Genomic DNA, 19,526 nt, shown 5'->3' on the forward strand with positions numbered 1-19,526 from the left:
TCTAGCGGGGAAAGTGTGCATGGCCCCGCTTCAACTCGTAGTCATACGCTTTACGCAGCACAACATTAACGGCATTAAAAGCGGCATATTATAACATAATAACAGGCATCTTTAGTTCGTCTTTGACTCTTTGGCGTCTTTGCTCACGAAAGTTTAGCTAGTTTACTACCAAGTTTCGTTTAGTTTAGTTTAGTCTTTGTTTCAGTTTGTGTTTTGCAAGTGGATTTTTTTTTATTCAGTAGGAATTTTACGGTACACTAGGCAAGGAAATTTCAGTTTTCTTCGCATTCGCTTCCCGAGGGAACACAACGAGGAACCGTGGTGATTAAGGCTTAACGCCACGGGCCAGAGAAAATCTACTTTTAGCTGCTGTCATATGAATGTACAAAAGGTTCTCCAGCTGTGGCATTTTCGAAATATTGTTGTTTATCGCTTCCACTTGATTTTGGCCACACTGACAGGCTCTTTGCATGTCCTAACAGTCCCTGGCAATTTTATACGGAGTGCACTAACGCAGTGCAAAGACACCCTTCTAGTTTCCATCGTCGGCTGTTTGCGTTGGTACTTCATTGTATTCTGTCTGCAAAATGAGTTCAGGTAAGTTTGTCATTGCCGTTTCGTACCGTAAACTGATTTTGGCACGAAAGATGCAGACAGCAACAGCCAAGCGCTTGAACCCGCATTGGTAACGTGGTGGCGCTTCTGCCTTTGTTCCGTGTCTTGTAAATTACGGGGCGGAAATCCTGGACATAGACAGGAAAGCTAAGTATTTCGGAAATCGGAATCCGGTTTGACAGGACTCGCTTTTGCAGGGCAAGCATTTTTGTAATCTTGATTACGATGGTGTTATGAATATATTTGCACGATTAGGCTGCGATGAACAGCCATTAAATTAATGAAGTCGATTGCCTCAACCGTGTATGCATCCTGGGCGGCTGGACAAACCAGCCCGTAATGTTACAAATTGGTCGCATCCACGGATTTTAAACAGATTTTCTCCATAGACTGGTATGCTAACAGATGCCTGTGCTTTCTTGATTTGAATGAAACTACAAGTCATATACCAAACGGCAGAAAATTAATTTTCACGATTTTTGACACCAAACAAGTTGCAGTTTATGGCGTGAAAGACAAGTTACAGCTGTTTGAAGTTTCTCGTAGACACAGCATAGAATCGCCGCGTGGGACCTTTGATCGTGAACTGTATGCTAAGTCTACGAGAAAACTAAAATGGCTGTAACTTGTTTCATTTGCCACAAACCACAACTTCTTTGGTCTCAAAAATCGTGAAAGTTAATTTTCTGTCGTTTGGTATATGACTTGAACAGTTTCATTTTCAAAATCAAGAATGACACGCATCTGAAGTTAGCATCCCAGTCTATGGAGAAAATCTGTTTAAAATCCGTGGATGCGACCAATTTCGTAACATTAGGGCTGGTTTGCCAGCCGCCCAGGATGGCATACACGGTTGAGGCAATCGACTGCCATTAATTTAGCCGGCTGTTCATCGCAACCTAATCGTGCAGGGTATGTTCACAGCACCCAAATGTCCTCGTACTGACGACTCATATGGACTGGGCGCGCTCGTTCTTGGTCATTCTTTGCGCGGTACTGGGACGACTCGAAAATTGGTCATCCTCATTACTCCAGACGTATCCGACGCTATGCGGTAAATTTTCTAGTTTTCGTTGTTCATAAAGGAGTCCTGTTCAATACTGATGGCAGACTGTGTCATTTGTAAATTGTGTGCATTTATTTTCGCGATAACAATTGTCAATTATGTATGCAGTATGCACACATTGCACAGTACGCATATCACATATGCATTGTACGCCAGTATACGGACAAGTTTAACGATGGTTGCTTCGCTTGCTTGGATGATTTTCTGTCCACTTACTTTTCTGTCCAAGCGATCCACTTAAAACTCCATGCTTACATATTTTTGGAACCCATTTTTGCCATCTTAAATCGAAAATTTTGATGTAACCGTTAACTGTGTCTTGTTTTATCCAGCTTCTTACCATGTAGTTTAATTCTGAACCTCATATTCTCGGTCTTGTGCCTAAATTTCTTTTTGCAGGCATAGATTGCAGAAAGTTTATGACGTAATTCAAGAGGTCAATGTCTTGGATCCCAAGGATGCGGCCAACTTGGCGCTGCTGGCTCGGCCGGAACTTGCTTTCACTCTGACAAAACTCTATGCCTGGAATCTCACACAATTTCAGAAAGCAGTATTCATCAGTGCTGATTGTTTGGTGGGTTTGAATCGATTCCTTGAACAAACAGAGCGTTCACCACATTTTTTAAAAAAAGGGTGTTTGGCTAATGTTGTTTTATTAACAGGTGCTGCAGAATGTGGACAATCTTTTTGACCACGAAGAATTATCCGCAGTGACCTATGTTGGCTGGCCGGATTGTTTTAACACTGGTGTTTTCGTGTTTCGTCCGAATACTGACACATACACTCAGCTTATTCAGTTCGCACTGGAGAAGGGATCATTTGACGGTAAAATATGATACTGCTGCAGGAGCAACTTAAGGTCATTTCTGTGCGCCGGGAATTTTTCCGAAAAATTTTGTTTGTTCTGATTGCACTCGCTTTTTGCTTGCGGAAGTGCACAAACTTTATTTTAAGGGATTTGGCCCGGTATATATCACCAAATTTGCGTACATCCACGAGAACTTTCGCTGTCGCGCCCTACCAAACACTTTTCCGTTGCTTTATATTTTGCAGCCAAAGTTGTATGCATAGGCGTGAAATCCGTTTGAAAGCGCGCGACATCCGATTGAAAAGTTACGGGTGAATCAAAATTCGGATGTCGCGCGCGCAAACGGGTTTCACGCCTACGCATACCAGTTTTTTGCCTACAGAATGTCATAAATCAATGCAAAAATAGTGTCTGGGAGTGCGCGACAGCGAAAGTTCCCGTGGATGCACACGAATTTGGCGCTATGTATCGGACCAAATTCTTTGAAAGTGGCACATTCGTAGCAGGACATTCGCACGTTTGAAATTCTCATCATACTGTAGTTGACTTCAAAGTTCGAACTGACAATTGTGAGTAAATTTTAATGAGTTGTAAAAGTTATTTATAGTTGATTTTCGGCATTTTGGATTTGGAACATTAGTTTACATACCTATCCAGGCTACGATCGGGATTCGTAATTTCCAACCAGTTGCATCTTCTATGGCATGTCTCGTGGTTTTCGTATATGCTCATTTTCGTGTATCCCCAATATATTTCGCAATTTCCCTGGCGGTCACAACAGCCGTTTGTCTGCGCTATGTTTACTCTTGACTGTTCTGCCCACGTATTCTTGGCTTGGTTATGTTTTTCGGTTTAAACCGCTATGTGGTATTTTTTGTTTGCGAATGGTTTTGTGTGAAAATGCTGTGCCGTCCAACAGGTGGGGACAAGGGCTTGTTGAATCAGTTTTTCCCGGACTGGAAACGACTTTCCTTTGTTTACAACATGGTCACTACAGCGATTGAGTCGCCGGCATTTAAACAGTATGTTCCACGCTTACGCACTTAAGTTTGTTCAGGCTTTCATTACTTAATTGCAGTAACGATAAGATTCTGGCAGATATGGTAGGAATGTGAAGATTGTCCATTTTCTTGGGAGCATCAAGCCATGGCATAGAACGAGCGCGGCAGGTGGCTCCTTCTCACCGGTTTTGGGGAATTTCTTATCACTGTGGTGGCAGGCGTTCAATATAAGCGTCCGTGGTGGTGTGGAATCTGAAGTGGTGAGTTGTAGTTTGATGTGGATGTGCCTTGCAGAAGCACTGCTCAAATTTTGGGGCTGGAATTTATCATAATGCCCCTTGCTTTAGCCGCGACTGGGACTACTGGTGTGCGTACCAGTCATCATGGTGCCAGTTTTATCTCCCGGTAAGGCATTCATAATGATAATCCCGGTAAGGCATTCATAATTAACGCCGGACTGGCTGCTATAATTACCTTCAATTCTTTTTTTCAAATTAACGCCAGCCCTACTTGTATAGACAGATGTATTTGTATGCGTAAATTGCAGCATGCAAGTGAAAAGCGCAGTCTTGACTTTTTATCCATGCATAATGGCTTACGGGCTGTTGAATTTTACATGGCTGCTGTTGTAGTTCTGAAGAACATCGGTAAGCGCTGGATGGATTTTGTGCGCCGAGAGTCTGTGAGGGCTGCCATGGATCCGCATTACGGAGCTAAGACAAATGTCCTCATTGCCATTATGCTTATGATCGCTTGGCTGCCTAAAGCTCGTTCTGGAACGGCTACGATCCCAACGAGTAAAGGATAAAGCCGTAGTAGAGGAATATCCCGATTTAAAACAAGTTCAGCGATTATAACAAGGGAAAGCGAGCAAAGTGCAGCATACTGACAACGCGCAGTTCCGCGAACGAAATGCCGAAGAAAATGACGCGGTAGTGGAAAATAAAATCAGATGGGTAAAGACAAGTATGCGGACGACATGAAAATGCCTGGCACAAAAGTGAATTTAAAACAATTTCTTTTATAAAAATCAACGCATCTGGGAAAAGCACTGGTATCTTATGTGCATTGCTCAGAAATATAAGTATCTGCTTGCTCTAACAATAAGATTTCCCAAGGTGTATGTAACTTTGGCTGCTTTGCCATCGGTACCGTTGCTGTTGTTCGAAAACGGCGGTCTGAATAGAATCGATGTTCGCTGAAGAATTTAATAGACTGAATGGTTTGTGCAATTGCAGCTGAACTATACAACCACACTTCATGCTTTTTCAGTTTGTTATTTATTAAACAAGACGATAATTTCTTGACCCGTCAGAATATGGTTCAATCTCCAAGAGTCAATCGGTAAAAATGATAACCCTTAAAACTTTATGCAAAAGTTTGACCAGTACAAGACACAGAACACTTGCTGGTGCCAATTGTTGTGGAGAGCATAAATATCATGCAGCAAGATTGTCAGTGGGAACAATGCGCAATATCCTTCGTAGTGAAATTTTACACCGTGACCTTATTGGTCCATAAATCGATTGTGCATCTTTCACAAGTGACAATGGATCTGTTTACTATGTTAGTCAGTGTTTGTGGCCGGCTTACTCAGCGTTTCAACTTTCCGCCAACATCATTTTTCACGAAATACCATCAAATAGAGTGTTTTACCTGTGTACTGGCCGTTTTAAAAGCTGCCGTTCCTAACAGTTGCAAGGTGCGTTCTCGTAAAGTGTAGCCGTAAAGCATGAGTGGTTACCAAAAAATCTAGCCGCAGGTATATTAATACTTTTCTACCTTGCGCACAGATTATGTTACGGTGTGAACTGCAACACTTATCCGAAAAATCTGCCGGCTCCATTGACGCCATCGGTGCAAAAATAGTTGTTGCTCTCACCATCAGCGCTTCACGCATTTTTTCGTTTTGTTTCTGTTGCTTTGTAGGTTTATTGTGCACGTAGTGTGCATTCACAGTTTCGTACTCGTACAAAAGAAGATTTATTTGTTGAAGTGCAATACACAATGACAGGTCTACATGTTTGGATTGCTGCTTCCTTTGGAGCGCTGTCGCTGGTAAGCAATCCCCTTTCTTTACTTTATTATCTGTTTGGAGTCAGTTTTATTTGCCACTATAATTGGAAAATTTATACAAATACGCGATGCCGCATTCTGACCTTTCTGGGCTATACATATATATTTAAGATCTATACGCTTGATATATATTTAAGATCTATACGCTCGATCTATCTATGCGCGATCTTGTGTACATTCTTCAGCAGATGCTTTCCCAAATATACAAATTTGTAGTTCGTGACTTCGAAATTTATGTATCCGCCAAAGTGTGTATTCAAAAGAATTTATTGTTATTAATTTTTTTGCTATCTTATTATTAGGTGCAAGGACAATTTCAAATTACCAGTGTCAATGGCAGACCGGTGCAGCCTTCCGGTGGTAGCAGTGGCGAAAGTTCGTTCCAGATCACCAATGTTAACGGCAGCCCGGTCAATGGTGGTCAGCAATTACTGGTAGGTGAATGCTGAACTGAAGGTTTAAAACTAAAAGTGTTAATATCGCCTGACAACTTTGTTAGCGCATAAAAGTACGAGCAGTGATTGTACAATTTAATCGCACAAAGCAGACATGCAACTGCATTTTCGGCATTCTGAAAATTATTGCTTGTGGTCACAACAAGTGCAATAGTACTAAAACTCACATATTTTAAATGGAAGCGCGATTTTGTCATCGTTGCAGTTTACCTCATAAACAACTACTCCATAGTAAATTGTTCTTTACGGTCTCGGGGTAAAACCATTATGCATGTGACAAATAGTTTTAGTTTTGGTTTATTGTAACAGGACACCAACAGAATCCGAGTGGAAGTGCAGTTAGTTCGTTTTGAAAATCCGCAAAGCCTCATGTACAACAACAAGTTCTGCGACACAGCAAGCAAGTGTGATCCACTGTTCACGGCTGATCTGGATACGTAAGTCTAACTGTAGTAGTTTCCCATTCCATTGCCTACTGTAGGAAGTAATGCGTGTATAGATGCAGTCAATACTGCTTGCAGTATGTCCTGTTATATGAAAAAAAAACATGGACGTACCGAAGATGCCACTGGAACTTCTTGAATTCACTTCAGTAATTATAGCGTCGCTTTATTTTTGCTTGCAGACGAACGCCCTTAGCCACTTGGCCAGGCCCGAAGCCCTTCTCCAGCTTTGAGAAAGTTTTTGAGATCTCCAACACCGATGTCTTTGATATAGGGCGCAGTATTATCCGGGACGTTTGTGCTAACACTAATGTAAGTTACAGTATATCGTCTATATTAAGCACTTAACTATATAGATATATGTGGTTTATGTACTTATGCAACTGAGGTTAGTTTTGGCATTTAGCAATAGTCTATAATGCAATTGCATACTTGTAATTAAATGCCGCCCAGAATCTGAATAACTATACTGTAATGAATTATCTAATTTACAGTAAGTATCTGTACGTCCCGGCATCTTTCGATGTAAACATAAAATTTGTCACATAGCGTAGTTCTAATTTTATTGCGACAGTGTATTTGGTTAATTCTTAGTTGGCAAATTTGCGCGTGCAAGTGCAAGATATTGACGACGTAACCAATCCCGATCTGATCGACGAATACGAATGCATTTTCGACATTCGCAGCGTTGCCCCTGACTTCAGCCGGGCTATTTGGACTTCCGTTGCGGAATGCAAAAGTCTGCATCACCCCACACCGCCTCTAGTCAGGTAAATAATTATTTGGTCAGTCCTTATATTCTGTTAATAACGTACCACTTTGCGCCACGTACGGTCACGGTTACTCTTTTTTGCGACACTCAAAAATTTTCCATATGTTTGTGTTCTGTAAAGTGCACGTCTAAGTTGGAAAATTTTCCATTAGAGTCTAGAGGCATGATTTTCGATTGTTTTTGCTTCAGCTGCGCAACTGATTGCGTGTATTATATTGTACGTGGTCATATACAAAATATAAAAAACATCTATTTAATGAGAAAAGTTAACATGTAATTTTTCTGCAGGCTGTTTTATCGACATCGGGAATATGCCATGGCTCGCGATCCACTCATGACATGTTGAGACGGGAAACCATGTTTTAAGTGGTGCTTTTTAGTCATGCTCGGTTTCTTTGGAAAAAGAGTTCATTAAATAACATTTTCCAGCACGGGCTGTATGAATTTGATTGTTAATTAATTAATTAAGTAAAGCTTTCTTGATTCCTTCTGCAGTATTTTATTGATCGATATACACCGGCAACTAAAACTGTGGCAATAAATAAACCCAACTAGAGTAGTACTTCCAAACAGAGATCCTTATTTCAGAAAAACATTGTACTCGCTTTTGACGAAGACGTAGAGCGCTTAAATATGGCCTCCTTGATCACCAAAAAGTGTGCGAATACGCTCATTGTTGGGATTAATTGGTCCGAGAACATGCGGATGAGTCTTTTCCATGGCATCCCAGGCTACTTCTGCCAAAAGCTTGTGACCTTTCTGCAATGCAAATAAGAAAGTAATATATCAAGCACAATGCCTTCGTATACATATAATTTTCAAGCTAAAAAATGGCTACTAACCTGATTAGGATGAAAGCCATCAAACTTTTCGACCAACTGCCAACCTTTTCCACCAAGAGCTTCCTGGCGAGCAATAACTGCAACCATGCGAGAATGCGGGTTAACAATGCATTTAATTTTTTTGAAAGAACCAAATGTGTTCGTTTGTTTGAATACAGCCTTGCCTTACCTTCATAAATTGGATTGGCTAAATAGACTGGCTCTAGATTCTGGAATCGGTTTTTGTACTCTGCCACGGTCTTCTCCAGTGCCTCATTGAGTTCCGAAACTCGCTGTAAATTAAATGATGTTTATTGCCACATTGTTGTAAAAAGGCTAATGATATAAGTCAGTGTTCGCGCGAGCAAAACAAATGGTATAAAAAAATTATCTGTTGGTCGAAATAACGCAAAACTGGTGTCGGTTTACCACTACCTCAAGAGCATGCCATGCAATGTCAGTACGCGTACCTGCGCAGTATAGTTATGGATTCTGTCGTCGCGCGTTAACCAGCCTGGGCAAGGATTAATATCCAGGCAGGACAACCAGGTGTAAAAATCGTTATATGTCACATCGCGCCGCAGTGATCCAAATGGATGAATCTGGTCATGAATGCCGGCAAAGAAAGGTCGCGCGTCAGCGACGCCGATGACGACGACATGGCTGCCGGGCGCCAGTTTCCGGTCCAAAGTGGTCAGCGTTTCCACCAACGCCACACGGGCTTCCGCCGCGGTGGTCATTTGGTCCAGAGAGTGTGGGATATTATTGACATCGCTATAAAATTTGAATTATTTATCGTCAGTGAACAGGAAGTCGATTTACAAACAGCAAATGATATAATAAGCTCTACAAGAATAGTTAATCATAATTTAAAAGACTTACTAATCGCACACGTCGTTTCCGATGTACGCAAACAATACAAGAGAAGATTTGTCGTTATTAGAATTTCTTCGGAGACTGCAAAAATAGAATTATGCATTACATGTACACGGGAAGAATTTAATCATATGTAAAGCGCAGTGGAGCTTTTTTTAATTACTTTTGAGCGAATCCGTTGGCCTCCATCATTGTAGCACCGTTCACACCTAAATTTTGATAATCGCGATGGTTGCACAGATTTCGCTCTCGCATGCGCAGATAAACGGAATCCGTGGTTCCATCGATAATGGACCAGGTTACATTCTCGAAACCTGTAAAATTGAAAATTCTGTTTTCGAAATTCATTTTTGACGACTAAGTGGATAGGTAATCCCAATAATTTTTACCGGTGTAAACAGATGTGTGCGGCCAATTTAACGAATTGTCCATCATGTAGGTAAGATTTTTGAACAAATCGGAATTGATTAAACTGGCATTAAACCATTCTCCGGGTACGTGGAAATTAGCGGCAACGGAATCTCCAAGAACGACAACGCCTTTGGCTTGTGAGTTCTCACATAATGCCTCCTCAAACGGGCGATTGTTTCCTGGGTCAACGCCCTATAGGAACAACACGCAAGATGACATTTTTTTTTTAAATTGGGGTTGTTGTGTATAAAATGTCATACATGTTATCGCCAATAATTAAGGAAGTATCAGTTTTCTGTACTGTTTTTGTACTATTTTAAAGTTCGGCGCAGTTAGCGTGTGCCTTACATAAATTCCGTTGCAGTTGGTGTCGGCAACGTTATCGCCAAATGAAGGCCTACAATCCAAATAGATTATTCCATTAAATAGTAGTTCAATTTATGCATGCAACTGCCAATCTTACTTCCGGCCAGGATAAATGTTTGCATTGCGATCGGAGCAGTCTTTGCCTCGCCAATCCGAACCTCTCAAAGTCTGCAACGAGGCTTCAGTATTACAAATTTGTTTATCCGGTGTGGCTCATTCATTATTTATCATCTTATGAGAAAGACTTAATTACCCGTTTGTCGCTGAATCCGTCATCATCATCGTCATCTGCCGGCAAATTGATGGCGAAAGCTTCTACATTAAGATAGCCGCAAATCAAGCTTCCCAACAGGGGAATATCGCAAATGTTCAAACGGGGATCCACTGCTCGTGTTGCCGCGGGAAGTTCTCGGATTAACTGATCGACATGAGCTCGAACCTCCTCTGCAGAAGCTCCCTACAAATTGCTAGATCGTAATGGAAATGTTAAGCAGAAAAGGTCAACTTGCTTATGTAACCGTCCGCGACCAGACCCCTTTACTCAATAAATGTGACACCGCTGACAAACAAGATAACAAGTGACACAAACAAGAGAATATATGTGATATGTGTGATATGTTCATACAGCTAATTGTCGATTTGGTTTGTATTTAAAATTTTACTGCCGCTATGCATTACGGAGATAATTTAATTATACCATGCTGGTCAATATGAAACGCATCTCAAATAAAAGGATAAGAGGTGAATTGACAGATTGGGACAAAACGGGACACTTCTGGAAACACCACGTACTTTGGCATGCTTGGATGGATAAAGGTGACACATACCGGCTCCATTTGCCGGTTCAGAGCACAGCTTCATCGCCATACACGTTGTATCCGGTGTTTCACCTTTATTTAACCTGTAACATAAGCATGTGTTAAGGTTCCTTACAAATAAACATTACGTTTTACGAAAGAAAACAGTTATTTAAGTACGTACGAGCTTGTGATCTGAACACCGAAAATCAAGCGGAATGCTCCGCACAATCCGCTGTACGGGCTCGGCAAGGCATTACAGAAACGCTGTAAAGCTTTTCCGTAGCTTTCGCCATGCACTTCTGCCAGCTGATCGGTAACACCAGCAATTACCGTACACGCTAAAAAGCAAATAACAGCATGCAAATCAAATAAATTTTATGTTTTAAGGTCACATATTGTCATTTATAGCTGCAAGTAATCTTAAATGGCAAGTTTGGAGCTTCTCATAGATTAATTTTATTTACTAAACTAACTGAAGTACCTGCACACGTGATTCCTAAAAGATCCATTTTAGGTTGTCGAAGAAGGCCGGGAATGGGGTTACGGGCGGTACTGGACACTGGGCGCCCAGCCTGTGGACGACTGTATCCCAGTTGGGCAGCAGCCAGTACAAACAGCAAAACAGAGATGACCTTCATTTTGAGCACGTGAGTAGCACCGATTGCTGCTAGAGTACCTGCCTTAGAAAAGAAAGCTGACACGCATCTGTTGTCAGAACTTTCCTTATTTTTATACACAAACGTGACTGATATGATTTCAATATCAGCAAATTTCTTATCTAACAACCCTTCTGATAAGTTATTTGTAACTGCGCTTGGTTCGTTGGTTTACTTATCAGTACGAAGAAACCTGAAATAAAACGCCTAATACGGCCTTGCACAAAGCAGATAATTTTCAAAGCGGTTTCTTTATCAGTTAGGAATTGTTCTAGCTGTTATCAACGATAACAGAGAAGGCGATTAATTTTGTGCATACGTAAATTTAATTTTTGGGTCAGCACAAATTTATTTTCAACTGTATTCTTCTCACACTGTCTTATTTAATTTAAACAGGTGGCTTGGTTTAGATAAGATAAGGGCGGCAATTGGCATGTATAGATATGTAAGTACGGTCATTAGAGTATGTATAGCGAATGGCCGCTGAAGGCCGCACTTCGTGTTGATATACATATCTGTATACAGAAATTAGAAATATATTATATGACTGTGGCGCCATTAATACCTGATTGCAATAAAGAGCAATTGCAACAGATCGAAGCATGTAAATTTTATGAAATATACGAGTATATAGGTAAATAATAATAATAGGTATGCGCAAAATGTAACTCCAGAACGTGTGCAGTGCCTTAAAACGTTAATTAGGCTCACATTTCAAGAAAACCAGAAACGGTTCAAAAAACTGCACGAGCATAATAATACATACTCAGAAGTCAATGTTCGACTGTAGTACCTTTTTTGCGATTTTGGGTTTAGCGAAATTCCCGAATAAAAGTGTGCTTACGAGTGTGACAGCGCCCTAACATACAAAGTATATGTTGTAACAAACGTGTGTTGTCGACTTGTCTTATTGAATATTTATGTAAACTGAGATAGCAAAACAAATAAATATACAAACGATACGTATCGTTTGTATGTTTATTTGTTTTGTTTTGTTATTTGTTTTGTTTTGTTATGTTTACGGAATTATACGCGGAAGCCCTATAAACACTTGTATACAAGTGTTTATAGGGCTTCCGCGTATAGTTCCGTAGAGCGGTTTCTTTTTAAATCTGTTTATACATATGGACTGTGCAGCAGTGCATCTGACATTTACAAGTACTATGAACTGCCCGGTTGACGGTAGTGTGCACTGCAATACCCTGAGAAAGCGGAAGTGCCCATGTTGGAAGAAAATCGAAAAGGATGGTTAGTAGAGCGTTGTGGTTTGAGGAGCACTTTAAGATTCTGCTTCATTACAATCTCAAGGGACTTTAATGGACGAAACCATTTGAATGTAAATTCAAATCTCAATTTGTACAGAAAATATTTTTTTCTCCGTCCGCTGTGTGTGTGTGTGAATGTCGGGTGCCGATTGCGATTGCGCGCGCTTGTGCAGATACTAATCGCATTTGTTGTCACGTCACACAATTTTACAGAGGGACACCGCCTCCCAATCCCGAGCAGCTTAATTCGACAGAGATGTAGGAATAGTTAACGGAGCGCAGTAGCCATACTGGGCACAACAGGATTGGGCCGCAGAAGCTAAGCTCCACTGGATCAGCACAAGATCGTCAGATTGACTAGCAGAAAATCGCTCAATAACCAATCCTTCCAAACACATATCTATCATATCCGGTGTACCGCCTACTGTTAGCCTCCGAAGAAATTACCGTAAAATGCAATCGAAACTCGCAAAACTAAGAAAACTTCTGAAGTACAAAGGGGAGAAACGAAGTGTACGTTGAAAATTTAAGCAACGTGTACAGAAAAAAGAAAATATTTATATGCATATTGCAGAGTTCAACAATGTATCGAAAAACTGTTTATAATTAATATACGCACAGTCGTTATGCTAGCGTAGTAGGGTTCTAACTTGTACTTTTGGCTGCAAAAAAATAGAGTTTTAATTATGCTCGCCTCAAATGATTCCTAATGTTAAGCATTTGAGATATACGTGTAATAAATTGTATAATCGTAAATTTTTGATTAGCAGTAGCGTTATGTTAATTGATGCCTTAATGGCACCTAACTATATATATATAAAATATAGTCTTAAGACTTACAAATTACAGTCTCTAAACTTAATTTGAGTCTCGCCTAAATTTACGAACCTACTCAAATTTAAAGAAGACTGTAGAAAATGAATATACTGTACCAGTGAACTTATGTTGGACTCTATGTAGAAAAGACATTTTGGCGAGCCCGTTTTCAAAGATCAGCACTGGAATTCCTGTCCTCAAACCTATTATTTCTTTATCCTCCCAGAACCACGCCCCTTTGACAGGATAATCAAGCCCATAGCACATGCGTATTTCGCAACTGTCAAACTGTCCATAACAAATGGTTTGACAGACATTCCCAAACTTTTCTGAATCTTTATCCTTGTTCTCTAGAGATTCCATGCAAATTTGTCGGCATAAAATGTCTGCGAGCAAACGTAACTTGTGTATTCGTGATCAATGCCGCCAAAAACAGTTGTGCAATTTCTTTCTCCCGAATTACAAGCCGGCATTTTGACTTTGTGTGCCCAATACTGTACCCGTAGAATACCATGGGGACCTAATTGTTGGCTAAGTTAATGGCTTGCTTGAGTTTTCATGCATGCCTCATTTTCCCATGGCCTCAGACGCTTTCAAGTGCGCTCCAGCCATCTTAACCACTGCAGGATGATGATCGGCCATATATTCTGTTACAAGCTCTTGACTTTCCTGATTTGTTGACGGAATTCCAAATCGTTGTTACACTGAACGTGAGAGGACCGCGCATATTTACGTAGTCTACAATAATAACCAAATTTCGTAAGTCGAAATAACAACATTTAAAAACACTTTCGTAAAACAGATAATTAATCGATACCCATTTTAGATTTGCTATTTACGCATTTTAGAAATACACAAGAAAGCTATTACAAATACAATATTACAATCACTAGAAAGCTATTTATCTCTGTTTGTCATAGAAGTGTTGTAATGGGACAGCAAAAATTTTTTTATTCGAAAACTGAAATTATTGTGATAATAATAACATAGAGATTTAAATTTGTTTAAACAAAGCTGCATGCTAGTGTCGTAATTAATTATATATACCGTTAGCAGTCTCCGGTTTGCTTTCTCCGTTGCGACTAATTTAACATTTCTGCCTGCAAATATTGATGCACATCTGTTGTACCGTTATGGATGCTCACGATTTTCTAATTTAGAATACATTCCTCGCTGTTTACATTCTACGATAAAATATCGATTAGAAACTTATATGTGAGTTTTGATTGTTATTTTGGCCTTGTTTTTAAGTGCAGTGAAGTTGGGCAAAAAGCATGACAAAAGAACTGTTCATTAAAGACATTCTCGATGTAAGAAAAAAAGTATAATTTCCAACAAATATTACATACCGTACTGGGAAGTGAGAACTACAACATATTGTCTTAATTTTGGCCTGCAAGCGCAATGTATCGATCAAAGTTGTTTGCAAAGAGGAGCTGTGTCTGTAATCACAGCAAATATTTAGGAAGAAAACTTGATACTGTTTCCTTAACCTATTCTAAAATTGATGTCGATAACTAAACCGATACTTGGTAACGAAATATGCATATAGAAGCAGCGCATCAGATTATGTTTTATAGATGAATCCTCGAGCTAAGATAAACAATATTATTTGCCGACCAAACTGCTGTTCAAATAAGGCTATTAAAATGATTAATCTGCTGCTCAGTACGGTTTTCATGCATTCTGGAATCAGTCACAAATCAGATTTAAATAATTTGGATTTTTGCATAGAAATACCTATATACAGGAAAATGTTCATGTGAACGAGGTCTGGCAAAACAGGAAGGATATATTATAATTTCGCTTTTATCGCACGGGAAGTTATCGCTTTTATCGCTTATATCGCTATCTATTAGTAACAAGAATTAAATAACTTCTGCAGACGTTGGTTTGTTCCAGCCTTATGAATGTGGAAAAAGTAAAAACGCTGCCCTTAAATCTAAAAAAAGTAACGTTTTAGGAATACTGTTTAAAGAATGGTGAACAAATTAAGAATGTAATTGCTACTCGAAATGTGCTGTTTGCTTTATTTACGTGCTGTAACAATATATCAAAGCGAAAATTAAAATTGACAGTAAACGCAAATTGGCCTTTCTTATTACTGTCTTACAGTAACTGATGCTGTTTTAGAATGGCACATCTACAGTAATTTCATTATTTGCGTAATTTTTGCTTAAAGATCTAAGTCAAAATACATTAGCAAAGTAATCTGCGATAATTTTTGAATTTTTGTTTTTGTTAAATTTGTAGGATGCCTATACACTCCCGGGAATATGTGGCCAAAGTACTACTTATCCTGGACATCGGTATATGGCTGCAGCCAAACGTTACAATAGCTGTCTCCGGCTCATGTCCTGTGGAGTGCCGGTGTGAAAATCGCGACATATATGTCCGACTCCTCAACCACACGCAAACATCCAGTACAACCAGCTGTTCCAGTCGGAATTTAAAGCGCATCCCACGAGATTTATCTTCTGACACGGAAGCCATTCTGCTGAGAAACAATTCCATTACGATGCACGTGGGAATAAAAAATGCCGGCAAGATCCGCCTACTGGACTTATCGCACAACATGATCCAGGGTTTCTTCGGTCGTTTATCACTGCCCCATCTGCAGCATCTCGATCTGGGTTATAATCTAATCCCACGGGTGTCCAGTGGTGATAATGACTTTTTCCAGCTACTGCGCAATTTACAAACACTCAGCCTGCGGGGCAATGCCATACGGACGGTCGATAGTGATACGCTCGATTTACCCCGGCTAAGAGTGCTGGATTTGGCGGAGAACAGCTTAACCTCCCTGAAAGTGGGCGTATTTACTAGTTTATCCCAATTAACCCACCTGGACGTTGGGCATAATAATCTCAGTGACCTTTGGCTGAATTTCCTCACTTTGTCCCATTTGGATATTTCCTTCAACCGGATCACCAGTCTCAAATGTGAACACCTCAACGCTACCACACTGGACATTTCCGGCAATGCGTTTGTTATTCTGGATGCCGGCTCACTGCAAGGCATTGAGACAAAGCACCTCAATCTGTCGTTTATGCCGTACTTATGGAAAATTGCCTCCTCAGCATTGAGTGGGATTTCCGGTGTAAATACTCTTGATTTATCGCACAATTACAATCTGACGTTTATTGAAGACGGATTTGTGGGAATGAATAATGTCAGTGTAATGAATGTGGACAGGAGTAGTATTGTACAAGTTCCGCTGGACATTTCCGCTGCGTCCGACATGACAGCTTCGCTCATCGGTGTCCCACTTTCCTGCCCAATCAATATAGATTATCTTGTACACAGTCAACCGCACAATGCCACTTGTGTCTGGCAAGGACAGATCCTCACTGTCCCGGAGTTAACAAGCCAAAAAAACATGTATGATTGGTCTATCGCGTCACCGCAAATAATTCCGACATTCCCGAAAATTATTACCATGGATCTGGGCATGGTCCTGGAAATCCAGTGTACCGCTTTTCCCTCCACTGCCCGGATTAATTGGTTCCGACTGGATGAGAGACGCAAGATTGAACAACCCATGCCCTCTATTTCGGGAATGCTGCAGTTGCGACCGTTGAATTTTGTCAACAGCGGTAAATACCTGTGTCGCGCGACCAGTGAGTATGGAGCGGTCAACCGCACCGTACAGGTTATTGTCACCTATGCACCGGTGGTCATCATCCCGCTGATGATAACCCACCAGTACGTGACCTTTGCGTGGAATAATTCCGATCCGTCCATTGCATCGCAGTTTCGCGTGCGGTATTTCGAATGGATTGGGGAGAATTTCACCTTGATTCGTACGGTGTTTATGGACCACTTGGTGCGGCGATATACAATTGGCAATCTGAAAGCCGGTACCTTGTACAAATTTTGTTTATATCTGAATAAGTCTGGAACGGTGGAAGAACTGGATTGTAAAAACATGACGAAGAAAATGTTGGATATATCTGGGTAATAAACGCAGTTTTTAGCACACAAATTTATTGACTGTGTTCTTGCCCTTTCTTACTTTTATACTTACACCTTTACCGCAGTACAGATCTAGGTCGCAGTTCCTAAATATTATCCTTTTTGATTATCATGCAAATTCTGCCAATTGTTTCTTGTAGGCGTCCCTTTGGATCGGCGTACGAGCTACTAATCGTCATTGGATGCATATCGCAGATTTCACGAACTGGCCGCTTAAAGTCAGATATATAAATTTGCATTAACATTTAGTTTTGGTTATTATTAACAGAAATCGCATATACATAATATTCTTTCCTTAAAAACCCTGCGCATCCATACATAATTGCAACCGAAACGTAATATCTTTACCAAACTTTTGTGAAAAAATATAATTCATAATTAATATCGGATCTTTCAACACCGCTTTCAGCTGGATGCGGTATCATTGGGCGGTATATCCAAATTATGGTCAGATTGCTGTTCCGGTGCCGTTGATGCTGGAGGCTCATGCAGCTCAACATCCTGTCTCGGTTCTTTGGGAGAGGACACATGTGTGCTGTTCAACAAGTTTGATTAAAAACCATAATACCACAGACTTTGTACGAAGCGCACACTCTAACAATACAGCTACCGTAGGAATATTCAGGTTTACTCATCGATCGCATAATTGAATTAACGACGTGCCATCATCACCGCGCCGGTATCTCACAATACCGCTATCAATGGTATTGTCAATAACACTTTACGCTTACTTGACAGGGCTTTTGTGCACTGGCCCAGGCATCTTCCGGAGACCATTTTTGGTTTTTGGATCGTTGGAATCGAAAGCCGTGGATGTAATATCGAGCGTTATGGATAATGTCAGCTGATCCCCTTTAATTGATTTCATCGTCTTCAGTCCAATAATCTATAATTACAGCTACCTTTAAAGCTGATTTCATGTCGGCTACCTCTAAGGACAAGCGAACGTGATAATCTTTGAGGCGAGCTGCAACTGTGAGCACATACAAATGCATGTATCGAAATTGTAAGGAACTCACCAGAAATCTGCATATTATAAAGCATACGCTATCAAAAGGGCTGCATATTTTTGGCTGCACCCAAAAGTAAAAAACCAGATATTACAGAGAGTTAACCCCTTTCAGCGAAAACATCGTTGTTTCAAGCGGAGATGCTTCTTAAGATGTATGTTATGGGTGATAAGAAAAACTGCAGTTAAAAGTTGGAAAACGACTTTGAAAAATGGTAAACGATACGTACGACTCAAAAATTTGGCAAGTTTTCCTTGTACTTATTTTAGTAATTTACCAGGGTTTATATCAGTTGGGCATTAATTGCTACAATTGACCCATGCAGTTGTTCGACTTATCTGCAAAATTAGTGCACGTAACTACAGGTGGGTCACTAGCAGCAAGATTTACTTTATTAATTATTCGCAGATATATTGCGTGGAAATAATGCCGCTTGTTAATATTTTTTTGCGTGCCGGAAGTCCCTCCGAAAAATCGGCAAAATACTCGCTAGTCTGATAACGGTACTGTATAAATTGCAGCTGTAAGGCACTTGTCCGCATTTAATCTTTCTACGAGGGCATCTCTATTTGATCTTCATCTTCTACATGAAGACGACATCCAAACCCATCGAAATCTACTTGCCAGATACGAAATTACACAAACGTGACACAAAAGAGGGTTCGATCTTACGATGTTCATACGACAGGAAGTGAGCTGCGAAGAAAACTGTGGATGGCTTTCGGCATAGTCCAAGAGAAATCTGCTGACGAGATCGATTTGCTTTTTCCATGGCGCTAAAATTAATAAAAATTTGCATTGATGCATTTCGTGCACTTGCTCTTAAGTTATAGCGCTTGAACAGTTTTTGCTTCGTGATAACTAAGTTATTTTTGAGGATTTAAATGCCTTTCGCAACTGGAAGTTTGGGTCGGCTTTTGTACTTCATAGCTGCAAAACTACTGTATCTGTACAGTACTGCTGACAACGAAATGCCAATGGATATTGGGCTGGGAATTCTGGCGCTTCTCGATAAGCGTCCCTTTTTTTACAAGCATATTACTGTAATAATTATTATTTGAAAGTGCTGTCTACCTGATGCTGCAAATAGCGCAGAAACCGATATAAAAATATTGAAATTAAAATCATCTTAAATGTAGAAACATTAATTAGGCATCTGAAATAAAATATACACCGTAGCTATAGAACCTTCATGCATATGTGTACAGAAGAACAACGAAAACCTGTGAAGGCAGATTTCGTACTTAATGCAGTTCCTGACAACTGATCTTGGCTGAATGGTTTATAAAAACAA

At 40.3% G+C, this 19,526-nt stretch overlaps 4 protein-coding genes across 7 annotated transcripts; 3 read left to right on the plus strand and 1 right to left on the minus strand.

Moving 5' to 3' along the window:
• The first annotated feature begins 587 nt into the window (after nt 1-587).
• LOC129595629 (glycogenin-1-like) lies at nt 588-4,782 on the plus strand. Its single transcript, XM_055492688.1, has 8 exons — nt 588-597; nt 1,540-1,669; nt 2,081-2,255; nt 2,344-2,506; nt 3,409-3,511; nt 3,588-3,750; nt 3,838-3,895; nt 4,123-4,782. The coding sequence occupies exons 1-8, from the start codon at nt 588-590 to the stop codon at nt 4,296-4,298; spliced, it is 978 nt and encodes a 325-aa protein (XP_055348663.1). The 3' UTR covers nt 4,299-4,782.
• A 437-nt stretch (nt 4,783-5,219) lies between these two features.
• On the plus strand, nt 5,220-7,946 carry LOC129595581 (uncharacterized). Its single transcript, XM_055492630.1, has 6 exons — nt 5,220-5,548; nt 5,869-6,000; nt 6,331-6,458; nt 6,647-6,776; nt 7,059-7,234; nt 7,525-7,946. Exons 1-6 carry the CDS (start codon nt 5,498-5,500, stop codon nt 7,580-7,582), a joined length of 675 nt encoding a protein of 224 aa, XP_055348605.1. The 5' UTR covers nt 5,220-5,497; the 3' UTR covers nt 7,583-7,946.
• Nucleotides 7,712-11,212, minus strand: LOC129595580 (acyloxyacyl hydrolase-like). Its single transcript, XM_055492629.1, has 13 exons — nt 10,992-11,212; nt 10,692-10,848; nt 10,503-10,611; nt 9,964-10,167; nt 9,808-9,878; nt 9,693-9,741; nt 9,323-9,536; nt 9,097-9,247; nt 8,940-9,014; nt 8,528-8,831; nt 8,248-8,350; nt 8,079-8,155; nt 7,712-7,995 (listed from the first exon to the last, which is right to left on the minus strand). Exons 1-13 carry the CDS (start codon nt 11,146-11,148, stop codon nt 7,864-7,866), a joined length of 1,803 nt encoding a protein of 600 aa, XP_055348604.1. The 5' UTR covers nt 11,149-11,212; the 3' UTR covers nt 7,712-7,863.
• Nucleotides 11,213-13,563: 2,351 nt separating this feature from the next.
• Nucleotides 13,564-19,231, plus strand: LOC129595618 (uncharacterized). 4 transcript variants are annotated; one of them, XR_008691347.1, is made up of 6 exons: nt 13,564-14,006; nt 15,501-17,204; nt 17,363-17,440; nt 17,632-17,901; nt 17,961-18,197; nt 18,641-19,231. XR_008691347.1 is itself a non-coding variant. In XM_055492677.1 (5 exons), the coding sequence occupies exons 2-5, from the start codon at nt 15,502-15,504 to the stop codon at nt 18,039-18,041; spliced, it is 2,031 nt and encodes a 676-aa protein (XP_055348652.1). In that variant the 5' UTR covers nt 13,564-14,006; nt 15,501; the 3' UTR covers nt 18,042-18,405. The 4 variants fall into 4 exon arrangements, 1 of the variants encoding a protein (XP_055348652.1); XR_008691345.1 differs by having other exon boundaries at nt 17,632-17,800; XR_008691346.1 differs by having other exon boundaries at nt 17,632-17,800; nt 18,754-19,231.
• Nucleotides 19,232-19,526: the final 295 nt, after the last annotated feature.

Source organism: Paramacrobiotus metropolitanus, unplaced genomic scaffold (genome assembly GCF_019649055.1).
Source record: "Paramacrobiotus metropolitanus isolate TYO unplaced genomic scaffold, Prichtersi_v1.0 Parri_scaffold0000080, whole genome shotgun sequence".
Classification (NCBI taxonomy): Eukaryota; Metazoa; Tardigrada; class Eutardigrada; order Parachela; family Macrobiotidae; genus Paramacrobiotus; species Paramacrobiotus metropolitanus.